The sequence below is a fragment of the Diadema antillarum genome, unplaced genomic scaffold (assembly GCF_040938485.1).
Source record: "Diadema antillarum isolate AM-2024a unplaced genomic scaffold, OU_Dant_1.0 seq00001411_RagTag, whole genome shotgun sequence".
Classification (NCBI taxonomy): Eukaryota; Metazoa; Echinodermata; class Echinoidea; order Diadematoida; family Diadematidae; genus Diadema; species Diadema antillarum.
The window spans coordinates 678,144-699,044 of NW_027272165.1; the positions used below are offsets into that span (position 1 = coordinate 678,144).

At 39.1% G+C, this 20,901-nt stretch overlaps 1 protein-coding gene and 1 pseudogene across 1 annotated transcript; both read left to right on the forward strand.

The window, feature by feature from the left end:
* Window positions 1-20,901, forward strand: part of LOC139709194 (solute carrier family 4 member 11-like) — a 208,963-nt pseudogene that overhangs the window by 178,103 nt on the left and 9,959 nt on the right.
* LOC139709191 (uncharacterized) lies at window positions 6,762-14,609 on the forward strand. The gene is made up of 8 exons (XM_071621143.1): window positions 6,762-6,872; window positions 7,407-7,591; window positions 9,219-9,286; window positions 10,712-10,986; window positions 11,826-12,065; window positions 12,770-12,970; window positions 13,535-13,696; window positions 14,601-14,609. Exons 1-8 carry the CDS (start codon window positions 6,762-6,764, stop codon window positions 14,607-14,609), a joined length of 1,251 nt encoding a protein of 416 aa, XP_071477244.1.

The window sequence follows — 20,901 nt, forward strand, 5'->3', positions numbered from 1 at the left end:
GGACTATAGTCTACACAAGACAAAATATTTAGTACTGTTTACGTTAGCATGTGAGCAAGATTGCAAACACTCAATGCCAACACAGGGAAACATACATTGCGATCTGTTTTTAAGATTTCCGAACAGATTACATGCATAGGAATCAAGTACACATAAATATTACGGTAGGCCTACATGTATTGCCATATACTTGATAAAAAAAAAAAAATCTCCCATCAACTCTTCCCAAAAAATACATTGCGTGAATATTAAATTCTCACCTTGGCTTCCTACGCTGCTTGGTGTTGTAGATTGCATTCCTGACATCTCTGCGGACCTGGTCGTAGACCTCGCGACTCTTCTCGAGGTCGTTCCACTCCATGAGACTTGTGATCATCCCGTGAAGGCGTCGATCTGTTAGGCTGGTGATATTCAAGCTCCTCAGGAGGTCGCGTATCATCTTCTGAAAGAACAAGGAGTATGAAAAGAACATAGCAAATTCAGTTACAGTATCAAAAGAGACATGTTAAAGACGCAATGATTGAGGTCAATGGAAACAGAGGAAAGAAATACTGTGATAATTAATGAACATGAAGAAGAAAAGTATGCCTTGTAATTCAACAACAACTTAACATCAAACAATGTCGACAACGGGTAGTCAAACAGTTTAATTATGAAGTGGTACATAAATGCTTCATACCACGTATGCCTTTCTCTCCACAGACATCTTGCAGCGATGAAGATGGGGTGTCGGTACACCCCTCCCTCCGTCTCTAGTGGCAGGCTGGTGCGGGGTGGACATGCCGTTCAGGGTCTCCACCGCCTCCACAAATCCATAGTACGAAGCCATCGTATACAGTGAGAGAACGTTGTCAAGGGTTGATGATTAAGCGATGATCAAGAGGGATGATTAAGCAGGAAAAGCGCCGAGGAAAATGATGATTATGGTGGATTACACCAGCTTTTAAAGAACACGCGCCCGAAACATTTCGACGACGCAATTGGTTTCTCGCGAACAATGGGAACCAGTCGTATGATTCTCATTGGCTGACGCCGTAATTGCTGTTAATCTCTGCGTTTCGAATGCTACGACGCTATTGGTAATTAACGAACAAGTCGCAGCAGGAGCGGTTGTTGATTCTCATTGGCGGATGCCTTAATCTCCGAGCTCATTTTATTTCTGTTTTAGCCGTGTTTTCTTTGTTTCGTGTGTGTGAGTGTGTGTGTGTGCGGGGGGGGTCGTTCTCTTTCAATATTGTAGCAAGCTTAGAGCGAAGATGTCACCACTCTGTGCTTTGCCGCACTATATGACAAAATAAGCACGTAAAATTTGAATACAATATAATGTTTATTCACATATCTGTTGAACATGAGGATAAGAAAGAGAGACTCGTAACTACATTGAGTCAACACTTTATATTACTCTTCTTGGTGTATAATTATAATATCGTTAATGAGCATTTGGACCTACACGAATATTCCAATAAAGCACTTCTGGGGGGGGGGGGAAGGGGCGATCATGCAGTGAATAGAATGGTTGCCCCGATAAACTTAGCGATCTTTTAGTTGCGGACTATAAAATTTCTCGCTTGAGTTGGAAGAACTGCGAGTTATCATTAAGTTTGCTCTCACACTCGCAAAACTTTGTAAATTGCTTGCTTGGAGAGCTTATACTTGGCCGTGTTTAGTCAATCATACCGTGACCAATGAAATTACTTCTTTTTTTTTTAGCTATGTTTATTTCAGCTACCATTGTTGTTATCATCCACCACACCCCCCCCCCCCAAAAAAAAAAAAACAACAACACACAACAACAACAAACAAACAAACAAACAAACAAACAAACAAACAAACAAAAACTAGAAATAAAATGATATCCAAGAAATTATAATTGCCTATCTCACAAGGATTTTTTAATGGAAGAAAGACAGATAAAGTGCTAAGAATGAAATCGGATTTCCAAAACCGAAACTGGACTCTTTTTTTTCTTTCAGGTATATAGGCTACACACTACCACAACGTCTAGGTCTGTTGTATTATGACGCACAGAGCTTTCTTAGTTTCAAATGATATTCAAAACCATCGGACTATTTTTGCTGCTGTTTAATGTATAGCGGCGCTCTGATCAGTTTGCTTTAATGCGTATACAAAGAAACAGTCAGTGTTATGTCCGTTGAAAAATTGTATATTATTATTATTATTACTCATACCTTTATCCTTGTCTTTATACGAGTGCATATTTCAACCATATTGATCAGCCATTGGACTCGTTTTGTGATGTACACTATATTGCATCTCAGACAATGGCAGAAAACATCACGAGCAAGTTCAAGACAAAGGTCTCTTCACGTGTTTCCACAATCACCTTAGTATTTGATTAAAGACTGGATCTTTCGTTTGTTTGTTTTATTACTATTAGTGATACCATTCATCAAAAGGGTAAATTATACTGCTGAGCCCTTCGCCGCTGAATGAGGTGACCCTTATCAAATAATCCCTTTTTATACAGATATATTGATGTGTAAGATATGCAAAGTGCTATGCAGGAAATTTTCAGTATACCTATAGATTCTGTAAGCGCGTTGACCAAATCCACTGCGGCCCATGTTGCATGGCAATGCATCAATGTGCCTTTTAACCTATATTTACCATGATCACTATAAATTTTCCCGCCCGAGTGTACTATAGTTTGATTGAGCGACAAGGTATACAGCGTTCATTAGCTGTCACTCCACGAGGATTCTCTCTCTTCCTCTCTCTTGACGTTCAGGCCTGTTCATCCTATTGTCTTCATGTGCCACCTTAATCGTCCCGGTGCTTCAGCGGGAAAAAGAATAAAATGCTTTGTCCTTGTTCATGCCGATTTCTGATGCGATGCTGAGAAGCCAAACAATTAGTGTTACTAAAAAGACAGCAGGGACAATGGTGACGTCTTGCAGCGTACATCCGGGACGCCTCATTGAGCTTGCGGTGAAAAAGAAGTGGATGTTCCTTCTGTTCAGCCTCAGTGTCCAATAAGTACTCACATCACACCGCCCCCCCCCTTCCCTTGTTCTTCTCTCTCTTCTCCTGAAGCGCTACGAAGGGCCTATGTCTTGCATACGCAAAAACGAAACCAAAAAGAAAGCTATATTATATCTTCATCCGTGTACACATGTAAATAGCAGTAAACGATGAAAATCAGCTTCTAATATTTTGTTGAGTTGAGGCATTTTGTTACATAATAATACCACACGAAAATACCACTGTTCACCGTACTCTGTTCCAAATTCAGTGTCCGTTTTGTTCTGTGTGACTTTACATGTGCGAAAAAACACAATGCTGTGAAGCGCGCCATTTTTTTTTTTTTATAATGGTTTGATCCAGCGAACGCTATTCTTTTTAAGAACTCACGTGGTCTGCAGCAGAAAACGAAGATCCGACAATCACCTTTTCCTCGAAGTATTTTTCTTCGTATCTTCAGAGTTGACAGTTAAAATTACCTGGAACGTTGAGCAGCACCACACAGTTAAGTGTCAAAGCATAGATATTAGTTTTTGCACTGTCATTATCCTGCGGTATTACCAGCTTAGCATCTTATACCTTTAATACACCGGAAATATTCCAGGTACTCTTGATCTTTTCTGTTCTACTTGGGAATTGCACATTTAATTTTACTACACATAGCATCGCTGCACTGCATTAAAAAAAATGAACAAATTATAACAATAATAAATGTTCATTGCATGCCGGCATTCTGATAATGAAATCTAAATACAAATGTATAGCTACATGTATCTTAAGCTTGCCTCCACAAACGTTTGGAGAATACATAGTCTCTCTGTCCATCAATGCGCACTGCCATTCATGACGTGTTGTGCGTCATCTCTGTACGCGAAGGGATGTTTGTGCCCAGGGAGATACGCAAGCTCCGTGGAAGTGACATTCCGAAGTGACCAACCCTATAGGCCTACATAATACAACAACAGTCCACACGTCCAACACTCATTCCCCCCCCCCCCCCTGACAGGTCTTTAACTCTCGCAAATCATTAGAAAAAGGAGAAATTAGTAAAAGTAAATATCAACCCAACCAAAGTGCAAATACAAATCCCTCGCAAATATGTCGGTACACAAGAAATATCAAGATGGTGGCAGCGACCAACAAAAAAGAGTCAGAAGCCATGACTTCGATCGCCACAGACCGTTGTACAGTGGATGTATTTACACTCAATTCCAAGTGTCTTCTCGTATTCTCGGACTTTTCGGCAGAAACCCTGGGGTATGTTTTCACTTCTTTATATATTTTCATATTCAGGCTTTTCATTCGATATCATGTTAAAATTAATGCAGGCCTATGTCGGATACATTTGTAATAAACACGGGTGAAATTCTATTCCACAATCTATAATGAAACCTCTCAAGACATTTCTGGTATAAAAAGTATCCTAAATGTGTTTGGTTTTGCATTAATTTTTGGTACACATTTTCTTACACTACATTCCTCTTTCTTCTTCATCCCTCTCCCTTAAAAATAAAGCGCATATAGAGACACCACGGTAGTGATATATAAATAAATATATGTATATATATATATATATATATATATATATATATATATATATATATATATATATATATATATATATATTGTCACTACCTGGTCCGACCAGGGACAGACGTATGCCTTTGTGTGTATGTCTGCTTCAGAAACGGGTTTTAATCTAACATCACATCACATCCTGGTCGCTGATGAAGAATGCGAATGACTGACCTGTTTGGTGTCTTGTTTCTATGTATCATGCGCTTTCCTCGCCAGGATGAAGCGTTTTAGTCTAATGCCATTTTAGTTTTTTTTTTGTGTGTGTGTGACACATACTTGATGTATTATGCGCTACAGTTAACTTAAATATATATATATATATATATATATATGCGCTACAGTTAACTTGAAATTGCTCCATTTTACAGCGAAGAGTCTCACTTATGTAACATTGTTCAAAAAGTTGAACACTGCAGCTGTATGACAGCATTCAAAGTTTTAGTTTTATACATAGGAGAATTTCATGCAGGCCCCATGATTTCTTCATTTCGGTTTGTCTATCAGGTTAGTCAGGCAGCGATCGACGAGGTTTTGCACTTTATGCAAGAAATACTGCCGTCTGACAACACACTTCCGGGAAACTATCGGGCACTTCGAAACATAGCCAGTGACTTTATAGGACCCATGGAGATATTCCACGTTTGTGAGGATGAATGCACAGCCTTCCTTGGTAAATATGGGGTTCAATGTTTGTTTACGAAAAGAAACAGCTGAACGTGGGCCTTTAACGTTAGTTTCCTCTCATAGGCCTAATAGCCCATAGTAAATGTTTTCTTTAATAACGTGGACGCAGCATGCAATGTTGCAATAGTATATGGAATGAACCCAGTGAATTTAAACGCATATTGCCGAAAAAGAAAAGAAAAAATACGACCGTGCACCACAAAACGATTAAGATGTCGCACCCCTTGATTTCACGTGATGACTCAAGAAAGGTGAAAAGGGTCAACCAAGTCAATTTTGATTTTTCCATATTTCCTGAAAGAGCTATGCTTCTTCTATAATTCTTGAGTTTGGGATCATAAAATGAATGTGAAAGAGCATGTACAGTAGTTTTTCTACAACTCTTTTTTGGAGAGTAGTGAGATCAGGTTTGTCTTAGAGGCCCCTTTTCATTTCTTGATAACCCCTTCACTTTCTCAAGTCTGATAACTTTTGAAAGGAAAACACTCCTGCTTTGAGAGTTGGCATAAATAATGGACAGAATGTTTTAGAAAAGCGTGCTCAATTTAAATTCAGTCTGATAATCCCTTCATTGTTGCTGCTCCCATTTTTGTCCCATTCATCGCACAGCTAGGACACTTTGGTAAAGATTAAACGCTTGAATAGACAGTCTGATATAGACCCTGAACTTCAAAGCCTCTTTTCTCGGTTCGCACTTTTCCTGAATGAGCGCTTTCTATCCATTATTTAGATGGGTTAGGTGTGTCCATTTGAATTGATTTATACATCATTTTAAAGCTTAGAGTCTGCCCTTTTAGAATCTGTTGTTAACTAAAAATCCATGTCTAGCGACTTTTTGTTTGTTTTGCGATGCAGGGTCACAAGAAGCCTTAAAGGCGCACGAATGTATTCATCTTGAAGTATAACACGTGACATACACTGTACTTGCGTTAATACCCTGACTCAATGTACTATCTTCCCAAAAGTGCCCGAATCAATTTCAATTACAAGTGTCGTAGTGACACAATAACACGCGAAACTTCCCCTTTAGAAGCCTTTATGAGTTGTATGTGAATGTTTAACTTTGCATGTTGTGAATCTAATGATGCACAGGAATTCACACAATGCATTCGACATCATTACAGGGCATTATTGCAGCGCCGGAGATTGTTTGTAGTGATGGGCGCCCCCCCCCCCCCCCCCCCCCACCGCATGGTTTTGGCTTGTAACTGTCTTTACATCTATATGAACGAAAAACGTGCCCCCTTAGACAGTTATGGACCGAATAGATATTAATCCAAATAATACGGGTAATTTTTAAATAAATTAAAGTAGACTCAAGAAGGATCAGTTTGTGCGTAATATCGCCGACTCCTGTACGAAGAGTTTTAACAGTTGATTTAAATCATAAGTCTATGGAAGCCTGCATGACAGTGTGTGAAATAAATTTAGAATCGATTATAATTTCTTGATAAAACGGGAGGGTTGTCGTGGGCTTGTATTTCCTACGATGTTACTTCATAGGTTCCCGGGCGGACATGGACGCCTGTCCTATTTGTGGGAAAGGCAGATACAAACTGGATGGCAAGACACCGAAGAAGCGTTTCTATTACCTTCCTCTTATACCCAGACTTCAAAGATGGTTTATGGTAAATATATTATACTTCACATCATTTTCATTCGTTAAGACTTTGAAAAGTTATCGCCGATTAGGGTCAAGTAGAATTTGTTTCTGAAATGAAGAAATTTGTCAATACAGTGTACTTGAAAATTGAAGGGAGAGGCAGTAGAACGATCACACAAGTTGTGTATAGTTCTTCATGCGAGCGATATAACTTTACGCTCTGCCATCATTAGCTCGGTTCATACTGGAAGCTCGTTGATATTGTCTCATAGTATAACAGCTCGACTGTATTGGGTTATAACTGTCGGTAGCCAAACACTTTTGAAAATCCGTCATACTAGAGTTCTTTTCACTTAGAAAAAAAACGCGTTATATACACGCTTTCTATAGTAAACGTGTTCTTTTCTAATAACCATATTGGCCTTTAACCCGTCTGGCATACCTATACGGACTGTTCTAAGCCCGTAAGTACAATATTTCATTTGGATGGACAAAACGTGACTAAGAACGCACATGAGTGACAAGTATTTATTTCATTTTCCACTTTCATATCTGTTAGATTAAAAGTTTATCAGATCTCCTCAGCAAACACGATCTGCGAGGGTCAATATGGGATGATTTGTTTCACGCCGGCGGACCACTGGCAGGAGACAAACGTAACCTGGCGTTGGCGTTGTGCGTGGATGGGTTTGACCCATTTAACCACTTGCACATTTCCTACTCAATGACACCCGTTTTAATCAAGTAGGTTAATACTCAATGTTAGATTTTTGTATTGTAAATGCTAATCATAATTATCTAAACACGCTTACTTTTCTGCTCGGCACACACACACACACACACACACACACACACAAACACAAAATCACTCGAAAGTTGCATCGATTTCTTTTCTTTAACTTTTACATAGATAAGTTAAGGACAGTGGTTCTAAGCTTCAGTCTAACCTATACAATAGCGGAAGTCACAAAATGAAGCTTTTGATATAAAATATGAACACGTTTACACCTATAATGTTTCACTTGTTTGCATAGTCCAAACCCCAGATTTGTAATAAGGGCGTTGCCACATCGTCCCTGCCGAACGTCTTCAGCGACTTACTTTGTAAACTGGGTGAACATGAAAAGGCGCCGCTTCTGCTTTCAGCGTGTGTTTCAGAATCGCTTGAACTATTCGCTGCTTCGATCCAGTGATCTGTATTCTCACTATAGTGGTCTGTTAAAAGAATTAGCGGATTATTGTGAACTTGGCAAGCTATTTCATCTCGAAGTCTCTTCATTGCTGATGGTAACTTTCAATGCCATAGGTCAATTGAATAGGTCGCTTTATTAAAGCTTCCCTTTGTTAACTGATAGCGAGCATGGAAAGCACTGCTGTTATAGTTATACGGAAAAGACAGGACTGCTGCTGCATAGTAAAGAACCAACATATGGGGTTATGTGCATAATCAACCTGCAAAATGTATTACGTCTGGAAAACTTCGCCGATGAAGCCCTGATATACATCTGATGGACAGTATAAACGACTGAATTTTAAGAGAATGCGCTAAATCTGAAATCTCCTAACTCTCTTCGGGAATATGTGTGTTCTTTAGTCCCACTCACCTGCCAATAGAACTGTGGGCAATGCGACTTATGCTTGTTTAAGTGGTACATGGTAACTATACAAAAGTCACTCCTGTGGTGTTTGACTGTAATGCAATTTAATTTACAGTTTATAGTGAAAAGCGTATTCTCAACTATACACGGAACATGTTTTCACATTGTCTTACTTCCATGTTCCATTTTGTGTGTGTGTGTGTGTGTATTATGAAAATGCTTTCGAAAAGTCCATATAGCTACATGAATTAGCGACTAGATGCACAGCACACAGTTTTACACTTAAAGTGTCACAGTGATCCCAATCATTATTGTGCACTATAGGCTACTTGGCGTATCATTTCTGATTACAGCTCGTTTTACCGAAGGTTCGTTATTCCGAAAGCTCTTTATTCCTAAGATTTGTTATTCCGAAGGTTCATTGTTCCGAATTTCATTTTCGGATTAACCAATCTTCGGAATAACGAACCTTCGGAATATCGCCACAAATTTTCGGATTAACGAATCCTTTTTCATTTTCGGATTAACGAACCTGTGATAGGGAATTTTCGTGTTTCGGATTAACGACCCTTCGGAATAACGAACAGCACCCTCATTTCTGACCCGTGGTTTTAATTGCTAAAGCAGTCAGTAAGATACACCATTTTCTCATGACTGCTTTTAATTTAAAACAAACAAAAAACAAGTAGGTTTTTTTTTTCTTAATTCGTAAATTCCAAGCAAAGTCTCGACATTTTCAAGGCAAATAAGATATGTTTGCACGATTTACACAGGTGTATGAATTTGCCACCATATCTTCGGGACAGGATTGGAATGCTGATGCTCAGTACCCTAATTCCAGGTATGCTAAAAACAATTTTTTTTTTTTACTATGCTTAAAATAGACCATATAGGCTAAATTTCTGTGTGAAATTCCACAAAGAGAATGCAAACACTTCATCAGAATTGTAATGAGAAATCGGTAACAAATTCAAGATCCTACACTCCGCGAGTTAACCATTTTATGGTTAACGCTCATATAGATACCGAAAGACAAATTTAGAATGTCTTTAGCCTACAGTCTCTCAACGTGTGCATCAGATAAACCTACATTAATTTTGTAAAGGTAGTTATTAATGCGATGTCTATGACAGTCGATAACAGTTTACAATGAATACAATGGTGGGTTTCTTCGACGACGATGACTGTATACATAATGATAACGTATTTATATAAAAAATGTAAATATGAGTGGAACTCGGCATAAATGCATTAAAAACAACATTTCGATGCGATTTTACGCAGAACTGAGTAGAAAAATAATATAATGACAATATTTTGACTTACATGACATTTATTCTCTGTTTTTCTCTCTCCCTCTCCCTCTCTCTTCATCTATCCTCATACTGCATTCTCCTCTCTCCCTTACATTATGCCTCTTTGTTCCTTCCCTCTGTAAAATATACATGATCACTACACTATGCTCATTTGAAACACGTGAAATGAATCTATAAAAATATAATAACAATAAATAAAATTCTTGAAGGGCCCAAGGCACCCAAACATCTTAATACGTTCCTGGAACCACTGATTACGGAACTGGCCCAATTAGAGCAGGGCGTACCAACGATGGATTCATGTACGGGGACAAAATTCAATCTGAAAGCATGCATAGCCCTTGGTTGCTTCGACAACCAAGGGCTATGCAAATTCACATATTCAGCGGGACCTGGATCGATTCACGGGGCTTGCCACCACTGTCAAATAAAGGGTCAGTTTCTATGTTTCACTATGTGTTATACAGATCTATTGCGATATACAGAATACCCCGGTTGGAGACGAAAACTGAGAAACTGAACTTGGATTTTTCATTTCCCTACATGTTGATATCGCAGAACAAAATGATTCATGATGAAAATATAAAACAAGATTAATGACCATCGGTAGCACTAACTATGATGTCGTAGTCAATTCTGCTTCATTCATTTAACTCACTTCGCAATGTACGGTCTTTGCCTTCTGCTAGTACACGGGCGTCACGATTTCTATAAGAAAAAATGAAGTTCGTTGCTTAGTGTGTATGAAAGATAAATTTACCGCGGTGGGCTTTAGTAAGTTTACTCATTTGAAATGAGAAACGTTCCTTAACATTTTTTGTTAATGATGTTTAACACCAAAAAATGTTCAATTGACGAGAAGAACAAATACGGAATTAAAGGAAAATTACGTAGAGTTGACTCGAGAATGAACACTAACTGCACATGTTATGCGCCCTTGCCAAATGCAGGTACTTACAGCAAGGGATACCATAAAACCCTCTATACCGGAAGTCGGCGCTTCCTTCCGCCTAACTCCCCACTTCGGAAGGGCGAGATTCGTGAACGGCCCGAAATTAGATCTCGGATGGGACAACTCGCCCTTGGAGCGGAGGTTGAGGCTCTCCCTCCAGCTAAACGACAGAAACGGGCCACCGAAGTGGGGAAGAAAGGCGTGGAGATCATCAGCAAGCTTCACTGGTATTCCTATATGGAATATCCAGTTGAAGCTATGCATACGATCCAGGTACTTTTGCGGCCTCGTGTCACCAGTCCTCTTTGAGTCTATGAATGATAGTTTGATAGAATTACCTTAAATTTATGTATTGCAATTGTGTGTAACTCGGCCATAATGATAATAATAACCTATACCGGCACATAATCTAACCCATGTTTCTAATTATGAATGACTGAACTTCATTGTCAAAATCCAGAACGTCTTGGAGTTTTTGTAATAACTATAAGATACCATCAGAACAAATTACACTCGATACTGTCGTGGTTTAACCATCCTGCAAATCTCTTTAGTATTGAACGTTTCATCATGCATACTGTTTTATCCTCCCGTCCGCATTCCTTTCAATTAGAGCCATCAGCAGGGGAGTTGAACGTCCAAGTTTTCAATGGTTTCATAGATCCGCGTCACAAATTCGTGCAGTTCATAATACTCTTATAGCTAATCTCCTCTCTAATTACCACTTCGCTTTTGCCTCATCGGTATCTCCGAACTCTTTTGTGTTCAATCTATGAAAAGGTGAGAGGATTGGCTTAAGTAAAAAAAAAAAAAGTCACGCGGAACAAGTCTTACTCCCTCCCGCTTTTATCCGCGTGGTTTCTTAATGATCGGTAATGAGTTCATGACATGCATTGGATAGCACACCCGCTGCTTTGACTTGAATGAGACAAGAAACAAAATCAAGGAAATTAGTATTAGACTCATATGATTTTCAGACGCTGTTTCAAGTCCTTTTCTGCTATATAGAAATATTCTCTGTCGTTCTGGTACAAATCTATGTCCGTCACTATTTTACTTCTAGGTCATAGCTCCAGCCCTGTTTTGCATTTGTTGTTCCAATTCCTTCTTAGGTCGTCGCCAAGAAAATATTCAAAGTTTTAACTGGAAAAGACATAAATATGTCCACGCAAATTGGGGAAAACGAATTTGGGCGACCGTTCTCTGCACAAAACGTGTCGCTGTCAAAAACCCAACTTCGATGCGCAGACGAACGTCTGCTGCAAGTGTTCGTGCCCAAACACCATCACTGGAGGCCGAAACAAGCAATATTCACTAACACACCATATATGACGTGCCACGACTGGAAAGAGGTTAGTATATAATGATAATTAATAGGTGTGCATGGGACAGTTCTAGGTATAGTGTTTGCACCTTCACTTTATAATGAATTGCTAATATATCTATAACTATCTAAGTGTTAACAATAATATTATCATAAAAATGGTTGCCTAACCAACATCAAAGACAAAGTTGGAAGCAATGTTCAAAAGTGCGAGAGGTGATGCTATATTTCAAACATCAAGTGTTGATGTCTGTAAAATGTTAATAGATATATCGGACAGAACTTGTAAAAACCTTTAAATCAGTTCTTCGTGATTTCAAGATAACACACACACACACACACACACATATATATATATATATAGTACACACAAATTGAATAAGTCGGCCCAAGTCACTCTTGTTTCACTGTTACAGTCGGTACCAGTATTTTCGGTCACTTCTGATTTTACTTCTTCGAAGAATGCACAATCGTGTAACTATTTGCAGACAACGTTTAACTTCACTGTATCGTTATGGTATTAATTAATGCAACCCGTTTATCGAACAAATTCAGCCTTGGCATGCTACGTAATACATCACAGTTGGTATACCAGAGCGGTGTGATTATAATTTTGAAAAGACAAAAAACAAAACAGATGATGATTAATATTTTATATTATGTTCTCGACAATTCATCACATGTATTATCATCATAACTATACAGTTATTTTGAGGCGTTGTTTCTTTACAGCTCATTACATTAGGTATACTTAAGTACGCAGTGAAAGGATGTCTCGGAAACAAACATGAAAAAACACTCTTCATGTTCCTGGACGTCCTTAGCGATTTACTGGCATATAACCCACCAGAAGGGAAGGAATTCGACAAGCTTGAAGAACGAACCCACGAAGCGCTTTCCCTCATGGAGAGAGATTTTCCCCTCTGTATACAGGCAAGATGTATAGAACTTAGAAGTTCATATCCAACAAATGTTGTTTTCATAATCGCCTTTCATTCATGACTGGATTATTGTCTTGATTAATCTTTATCTATTCATTCTCGTATACCAATATGTATGAGGTTTTGCGATATTTGTTTATTTTAAAACGGAAATATTCAATCGTTATAAAGATTATGGCAGTTCCTATATATACCCCCCCCCCCCGCCAGATGTTTATTGATTCGTGTAACCATGGGCCTACTTTATGGTGCAACAAGGCGAAGTAATTAATGTACATAACGTATAGGGACGATTGCTCTAGAGAAAGTCATCATGCAGTGCAAACAACATTCACTCTTCTCCGACTGCGTTTAAAGAAAATGACAGGGGAATTATTGAATAGGCCCGCGAGGATTACTGAAAATTAGTCTCTCTCTCGGAACGCCAAATGGAGGGACATGGTGTGTATAAAAGTGTTTCCTTCATCACGTACTAATTTTCCTTTATTTACCTTGGTATGTGCCAAGTTCGTTCATTCTTTTCTTTTCATTTCTATATCGAAATAATGTTTCACAGACCCTGTGCACTCATCTAATCCACCATCTTCCACAAACAATAGCGAAATGTGGCCCTCTGGTGAATTCATGGATGTATTCTTTTGAGAGATTCATGTCATTCCTCAAAAGACGAATCCTGAATAGGACGCATCCAGAAGCGACATCAGTTGAGGCGTATAGAGTAAGACAGAGTTTCCTTATTCGCATGATGCTGGAAAGGGCTGTCCTATACTCAGTAGTTGTCTATCGAAATGAATCAAGAGCAAATTAATATTGTCCACGTCGAGCAGTACTTTTCGGACCGTGTACTTCATTCTATATTAACATTTCAGTTTGTATTAATTGCAAAGACTGTCCACAAATTGAAAACTATAGATAACTAAATAACATCTGCATTATAAGGCTATATCGCAACTGTCTTCATATTTTTCAAGCAATGACGCAATTATCTCTGCAAATAATATCATATTCTACCATTCATTCGTATAAAAACATTCGTCTTTTTTGTCAGTCAAACTGTATCTAAAACCAATTATCTTGGTAGGGCCTATGATAAAAAAAAGGTAATGTCATATACAAGTGAGACACCTATGAAAACAGTAAATTCAAGTATCCATTATTATAACGTAATTATGGCATTTATAAAAGTCAACAGTGACCTCAACAATTTTCGCTAACGAGAATTTTGTTATAAATAAAAATGATCGATGTATCCGTCTATGAGGAAAGCGATTGCAGTATCATACTTCAAAATGACCTTTGTCGTTCGTTTCCTGTTTCTTATGCGTCACTTATATCTAGATTCAAGAACTTGCAACATTTGAAAGGCTATTGGCAGATGGAAACATTGAAGAACAATTTCGCTCCTCGAATGGTATATAAAAAAGATCATATTCTCCGTTTTAACCTTCTCAACAATAAGCCCATGTTTGGCCCACATTAGACCAAGTTATATGGGCAGAGCCACAAACAATTTTAGCGAAACTGAATCATCTCATGGCATGCCAGTGCCACAAAAGGGAATTTAGATGCGTCTGCGTATTGAGAAATTTTAATATTGGACAAGTCTCCCTCTCCTTCTGTAGCCTGTGTAATCTACATAGGTGGAAAGTTACACGCTGCTGTAACGTGAACCGAGAGAGGAGGCGAGACTGCGAGCCTCATTACTGCTCTAGCCTTTTGACAAGGCCTCGTGGCTGAGGCACTGCGAAAAACGGGTGCATGAGTGATCGCGTTAACCCGTTCTCTCGCAGTTAGTCTCTTTTTTTTTTCCAGTCACGAGACCTTGCCAAAAGGCTCTAGAGTGAATGAGGCTCGCAGTCTCGCCGCATCAGACCAGGGAGGGATCGATCCCTGGTCTGTCGTTTATAGCGATGATAAATACAGCAAATTATCACTGCATCCTCCGCCTACAGATTTTACGTTATTATAGGGTTCTCTCTCCCTTGCTGTGACTATGAATCCTCATAGATTACTAGTATATGCTAAATGTTACACTGTCATAAAAAATAAGGCACACACGACACAGTCCATTTCGTATACATGTTGTCCCCAATTTGATGTTTCAAGAATAGCACGTTCATGATACCGTCCTAATATATCAAATGCCTTCTGAGAAAAAAATGGGCGAAATTAGCAGTCCTTACATGAAACTAAAGGAAATTTTGTCCAGTGTCCGTAATAACTGTTGGTTATTAGTACATTGTATTATGCAGTGTGACTTGGGTTCAACAGCACCGTTACAGGACGCGTCCAATAATTTGAACACCTTTGAGAAAATGTTACCTGTATGCAGACAACTTCACGTACCATAAAAGTTAATTATCACTGTAACTGTTTTGCCCATGATTTGTTTATACCACACAGATTGTAAACTCCAAAATACAATCAGCCCGGACACTTACATGATTCTCGAAGGGCGGGTGGCGAAGGTGGTCGTTACAGAGGGGGATTGGGCAACAGTGGAAATTCACTCAAAGATTCAGGAGGCGACATTCAAAATCGGGAAACTGCTTCCAAAACCGGCAGTTAAGACCGTCCCGGTTACAGCGCTAAATTGCTCGGTTTATGCAAAAGATGGGGAAACTATTTTCTTTCTCCGTTTGTGCCCGAAAGACATGCAACATAATATGGATCAATAGAATAACCACATAGACCTGTCAGTTTCATTTTTTTTCCGACAATAATTACATTTCATAACAATTTCACACATTTCATAACAATTAAATCCACTGTAAATAATTATCCTCTCCAGTTGATTTACTGATGAAACAATAAATCGAAGCTGTAAATAATAAAGGACACAATCGAAATGCCTTCTTTGTCTTGAATTGTTGGTTTATCGAGTTGAAGCACAAAGCAATCAGTGTGCCAGCCACGAGGTCTTGTTTACGTAATGGTTTATGACAATATTGCTTAGAGCACCTGCAGTATACTAGTAATGTGTGTGTTTGCAAAGAGTTTTATGGGTGCTGAACAATCTGAAGATTCATTTTGAACATAACATGACAATGCAAAATTCTTACGATCTCACGTTTGACCAAATCGATTGTTACAAACTGCTTTTAGATATTAAAGGTTATTGAATTTAGAAATGTGACATTGCTGTGAATACACTTCGAGGATTTGGTGATGATCAACAATAACTCTTCATCATTTTCTGACGGCGAATTGCATTACATCCTCATGATGCCTTCTACATCGTACCAGGGAGGTGGATCTTTTCCACCCCTCATTGAACCATTGGCGCGTATACATAGGGTTGCGTTTGGCATTTAATCGGCGAAGCTCGGTCATGCAAGCGCACCTCAACATCCAAAGCCGCTCCCCACCTTTTGATAACGAGCTCAAAAGCTTTCGGTCTCAAGGAGTTAACGAATATCCGGGTCATTGTTAAAGACAGCCTACGACGGGGAAGGGAGCACATTCGTTTTTATGTAAAAAAAAACCCAACAGTTTGTATACCGTTTGTAATGAAATGAAAATAAAAAGAAAACGTTAGGCTTTACAAATCGAGGTTGGCCCCGATGAATGGTTGTAATCAGTGACCGACTGATGCGACCTGTCGAAAATACCTTGCTATATACACGTGTACTTGTTCTCTTTTAAATGCTCTCTACGTGGGTTATTATCCGTATAGTTTGAGGAACAACATTTTACGGCGGCAATTCGTCCACGTAAAGATGTTAGGGGAGGGGGGAGGGCAATCAATCATGCATTCGTGTTGAATAGTGTCCGAAGATCATGAAACAGGTGTAGGCACTATACCCATTATGAATTTTAATTACGTGTGTGTGTTGTGTGTGTGGGTGTGTGGAGGGGGTGTATGCTATGTTAACACGTGGAGGGGAGGAGGACGCAGTCGAGGAGAGCAGGAACGTATGTAAGCTGGACAGTGTTACCAATTACCATAAAAGGTTGCATCTGTTTGATTCTTTTTTTTTTCTAGATTCAACGATCTGCTGCACACCTATTTTATGGGTTTTATTATGTGCACAATATTTCCTCTTTTAAAAAAAAATCTGAAATGTAAGAAAAATACTCACTAGTGCATGGCTATAAAATCGTGATTTCTCTGTCACCTTGTGACCCCCGTGTGCGTCTTTCAGTGTGTAAGAAGTTTATCGAGGTTGATTGCGCAAGATTTCTTGGGATTAGCATCGCGATGCTTATCCCGCTAATTTTCGGGTTTTTTTCTGTCCACACGTGCAAAAAACTCGGGATGACGATCGCGATGCAAATCTCGTAAGATTTTTATCCTGCTAATTGGTGTACTTGTGAACCCGGCTATTGACGCCCATTAACATGTCGGCCAGTACATCCCACACTTCGAAGAAAGAATAAACAATCAGCGTATAGTATATGCGCGCATTTTTTAAGTACCAAACAAAACATAAACAAGACACGCCGCAAGTTCATGAACTCTGTCTGAGGGGCGTGGGAAATGCATCGAAGTTATACTCAGTATTCGAGAAGTTGTGGCTTGAAGTAGAGAATGCATTACATTTTGTTGTACACTAGTATTAGAAGAACACGTACTTATACCAAGAACTCTCATTCTTTTGTGTGTGTTTCTCTCTCTCTCTCTCTCTCTCTCTCTCTCTCTCTCTCTAGATATCTTTCTTTTGTGCCTGACAAAGAAACGAATATTCCATCGAGTCATGAGAGAAAATGGTGCTGTTCGTTATTCCGATGGTTCGTCAATCCGAAACACACAATAATGCCCTATACCTAGAGGTTCGTCAAACCGGAAATGAAAAAGGCTTCTTTCAGTAACGGTTAATCCGAATATTTGTGGCATTATTCACAAGGCACAAGGCTCGTTTATATCCGACAATGAAATAGGTTTCGTTATTCCGAAGGTTCGTTAATCCGAAAAAGAAATAGGGTTCGGAATTTCGAAGAAATGTTGATCCGAAATGATATAGGGTCCGTAACGAACCTTCGGAATAACGAGCTTTGTGTCATTCTCGAATAGACGAACTTTCGGGGTAACGAACCTTATTTCATTCTCGGGTTAAGGAACCAGCAGAATAACAAACCTCATCACATTTTCGGAATAACGAACATTCGGAATAACGAACCTCCGGAATAACGAGCTGTAACTGAGAGAACGTAAAGATAAGCCTATACAGACTCCATGTCGGAAGTCGAAAGTAAATACAAAAGACGTGTAGCGCCTCTAGCATCGCTGAAAGGGCCGTATAGTTTTGTTTAGGACCTATTTTCAGGTTTCTAACATTTTTTGTGAGATAATGAGAAACCTCTTATGAAATATGAAAGAACATATAATTCTTTGAGGAATTCAACGTCATTTTGATGAAAATTTGTTTTGAAATGGCTGAGATATCCCCCAAACAGAACAATTCTAATAAAGTGTGGGACCAGCACTTTATTACGAGCACTTCGTTTTACTGTTTTTGGATGTTTCAGTCATTCCAAACCCGATTTTCATCAAATGATCTTTGAATTCCTCTCAAAATAGTATATTCTGTACTACTCAGTATATATCATAAGTATCTTCTTGCTTTCTCGCAAAAAGTTTAAAGCCCAATTCTCATCTCCACTAATTGTACTATCCCTTTAAGGTGTGATTTCACGGAGCACGCGAACGATTTGCTAAGAATGCGAATTACAAAATTCATCATTCGGAAAAGTTCTTCTTCGAATAGTGTTCGACAATGAAGCTGAAAACCAGTTTCACGCATTTTTTGCGAAGTTCTCACGACGTATGTGCGAATGTCGTGTGTATCGTTACTAATGTACAGCATTATACGTATACACAAGACGGAAATGCAAACAACGCATATTAGTCATTAATCATGGGCGAAAATGTACCCAAGGAGAGGTTTGAGCTGTCTTGAGTTTAATTTTTTTTTTCCCGTAATCTCCTTTTTCCTCTTTGCTTGTCTTCAATTTCTTCTTTTAGGCCTAGTATAATCATAGTTGTTAGTATTTGTTTGGTGTTTAGATGTAGGTACCTATGCTACGATTTTGCTTTATAGAAAATGTATAGGTCATGTACACCCCCTTCCCCCCCCCCCCCAACATGCCCTAAACGTTCATGAGAATGTCTCAAATGTTACGCAAACAGTTTGCAGTTACATTGTACTTGAAATCGGAAAACCTCGCAGATTTCGCGAAACAAACGCAGACATTCCCGAAAGTTTCGGGACCTGTTTGGGGAGCTTCACGAACATCTCGCGAACATCTGACGTAACTTGTGAAGGTCTTCCGCATAATTGACGAGGCTTTAAAGGTATTAGCCCACATTTGCAAACCCACGAAAATCAAAACTGCATAAAACAGGTCCAATATGACTTCAAGTACAAGTTACTTAGTATAACAGTAACATACCTCACCTGTTGCTCTTTGTCTATACCATTCGATAAAAGAGAGAAAATCATCGTTTTAAAATCAATTTTCAAACCGCGGTCAACCCGACCCAACCGATTTACGAGCAAAATTTTTTTTGTTTGATATTCTCGCCGAAATAATAACGACATTCGCGAACTATTGACGACGCACGTGAATAGTTTATGCAATAATGCAATGAGTTCGCTGAAAAGTGGGTGGCGTGGTTGTTCAGTGAATTAATTTACTTGAGAGAGAACTTTGCGATAGAGTCATTCCAATTCCGCCATCAGGTACGGGGAGAAATTAGTTGTTTACTGAATTTTAAATACACGTACCCTCCATGACCAAAAAAAAGAAAGAAATAATAATCACAATAATAACAAAGATTAAAAAAAGAGAACGCTACATGTAGGCCTATAATTTATCTGTTGATTATTCTCGCTTTACTTCCACATTTATCATGCCAATTATCATCATGACCTTGATAAGACGAATATTCGGAAAGTCCTATATTATGGAGTCCGTTATCTGTGACATTTTCGTTACGGCGACAGGAACGGATTACAAACTATTGCAGGTAAGTGTGGAGTGGAAATCGATGCAGATTAGGCCTAAATAGAAGAAGATACGGATGTTTATTTGATTGAGGTAAGGTGTCCTATTTTACCGAGTTCGTGCTTGGCGTTGTCATTGCATTAATTGCGTTCACCTAACTGCGACCAGCCCCAACGTGCAGTGCAGCGGCGTGGTCTCCGGGCGGGGCTAGCGTTCCCCGAGCACTGAGGTGAAAGTCGGCGAGAGATTGCGATACTATTAGCGTCTTTCAGCTAAGGTATGTATGTATCGTTTGTTTTACGTGAAATTTAAATCATTAATATAGGATGTTGCATATTTGACCATGTGACTTGCAACGGAAAATTAGCGATCGACATGTTTGATTTACCAAGGATAGACCTACAGAGACTGATCAATTTAGCTTACAGTTTACATTGGTTTTTTTCGTCCTCGCTTCGCAGTAGAAGCGATTATCGTCGGCTCGGGCGGCAAGCGCGATGAACTGAGGGAATTTAAACAATGTCCTAACAGTATTAAGCCGTGGTAGTAATCTGATCCGCGCGACTATAGAAATTTGCGGACGGCTTGCTGCGCTAACACAATAGCTTTTGAAAGTCCGATCAAGACGCCCTCGCCAGAACTCTGCTTTTGTTCCGATTGTTACATTTTCTAAAGAGGGCGAACAAAGATCTATTAACATGACAAAGGGGCTACCTCATTACCTACCTCATTGATTGCACAGCGATATCACAATAAAACCACGACTTTTTCACGACGGAAGCACAACCAAAGGACGACTAAATCACGGTGTTAGGACGGCGTTTTCACTGTCAAAGCATCGCGAATAGTGTTGGTAGTGATAGGTGTTAATGAGCACCGCCTATTCAGTGTTTGGAGAATAGCCGTGATTACTTGTTTATCAATCAGTTGCAGCAAAAACAACTCAATGCAAATATCATTGGTTTGTATACATCA

Coding starts and splice junctions, on each gene's coding strand:
- LOC139709191 (XM_071621143.1), top strand. CDS start 6,762: ATGGACGCCTGTCCTATTTGTGGGAAAGGCAGATACAAACTGGATGGC. Junction 6,873..7,406: donor GACTTCAAAGATGGTTTATG/GTAAATATATTA, acceptor CATATCTGTTAG/ATTAAAAGTTTATCAGATCT. Junction 7,592..9,218: donor ATGACACCCGTTTTAATCAA/GTAGGTTAATAC, acceptor CGATTTACACAG/GTGTATGAATTTGCCACCAT.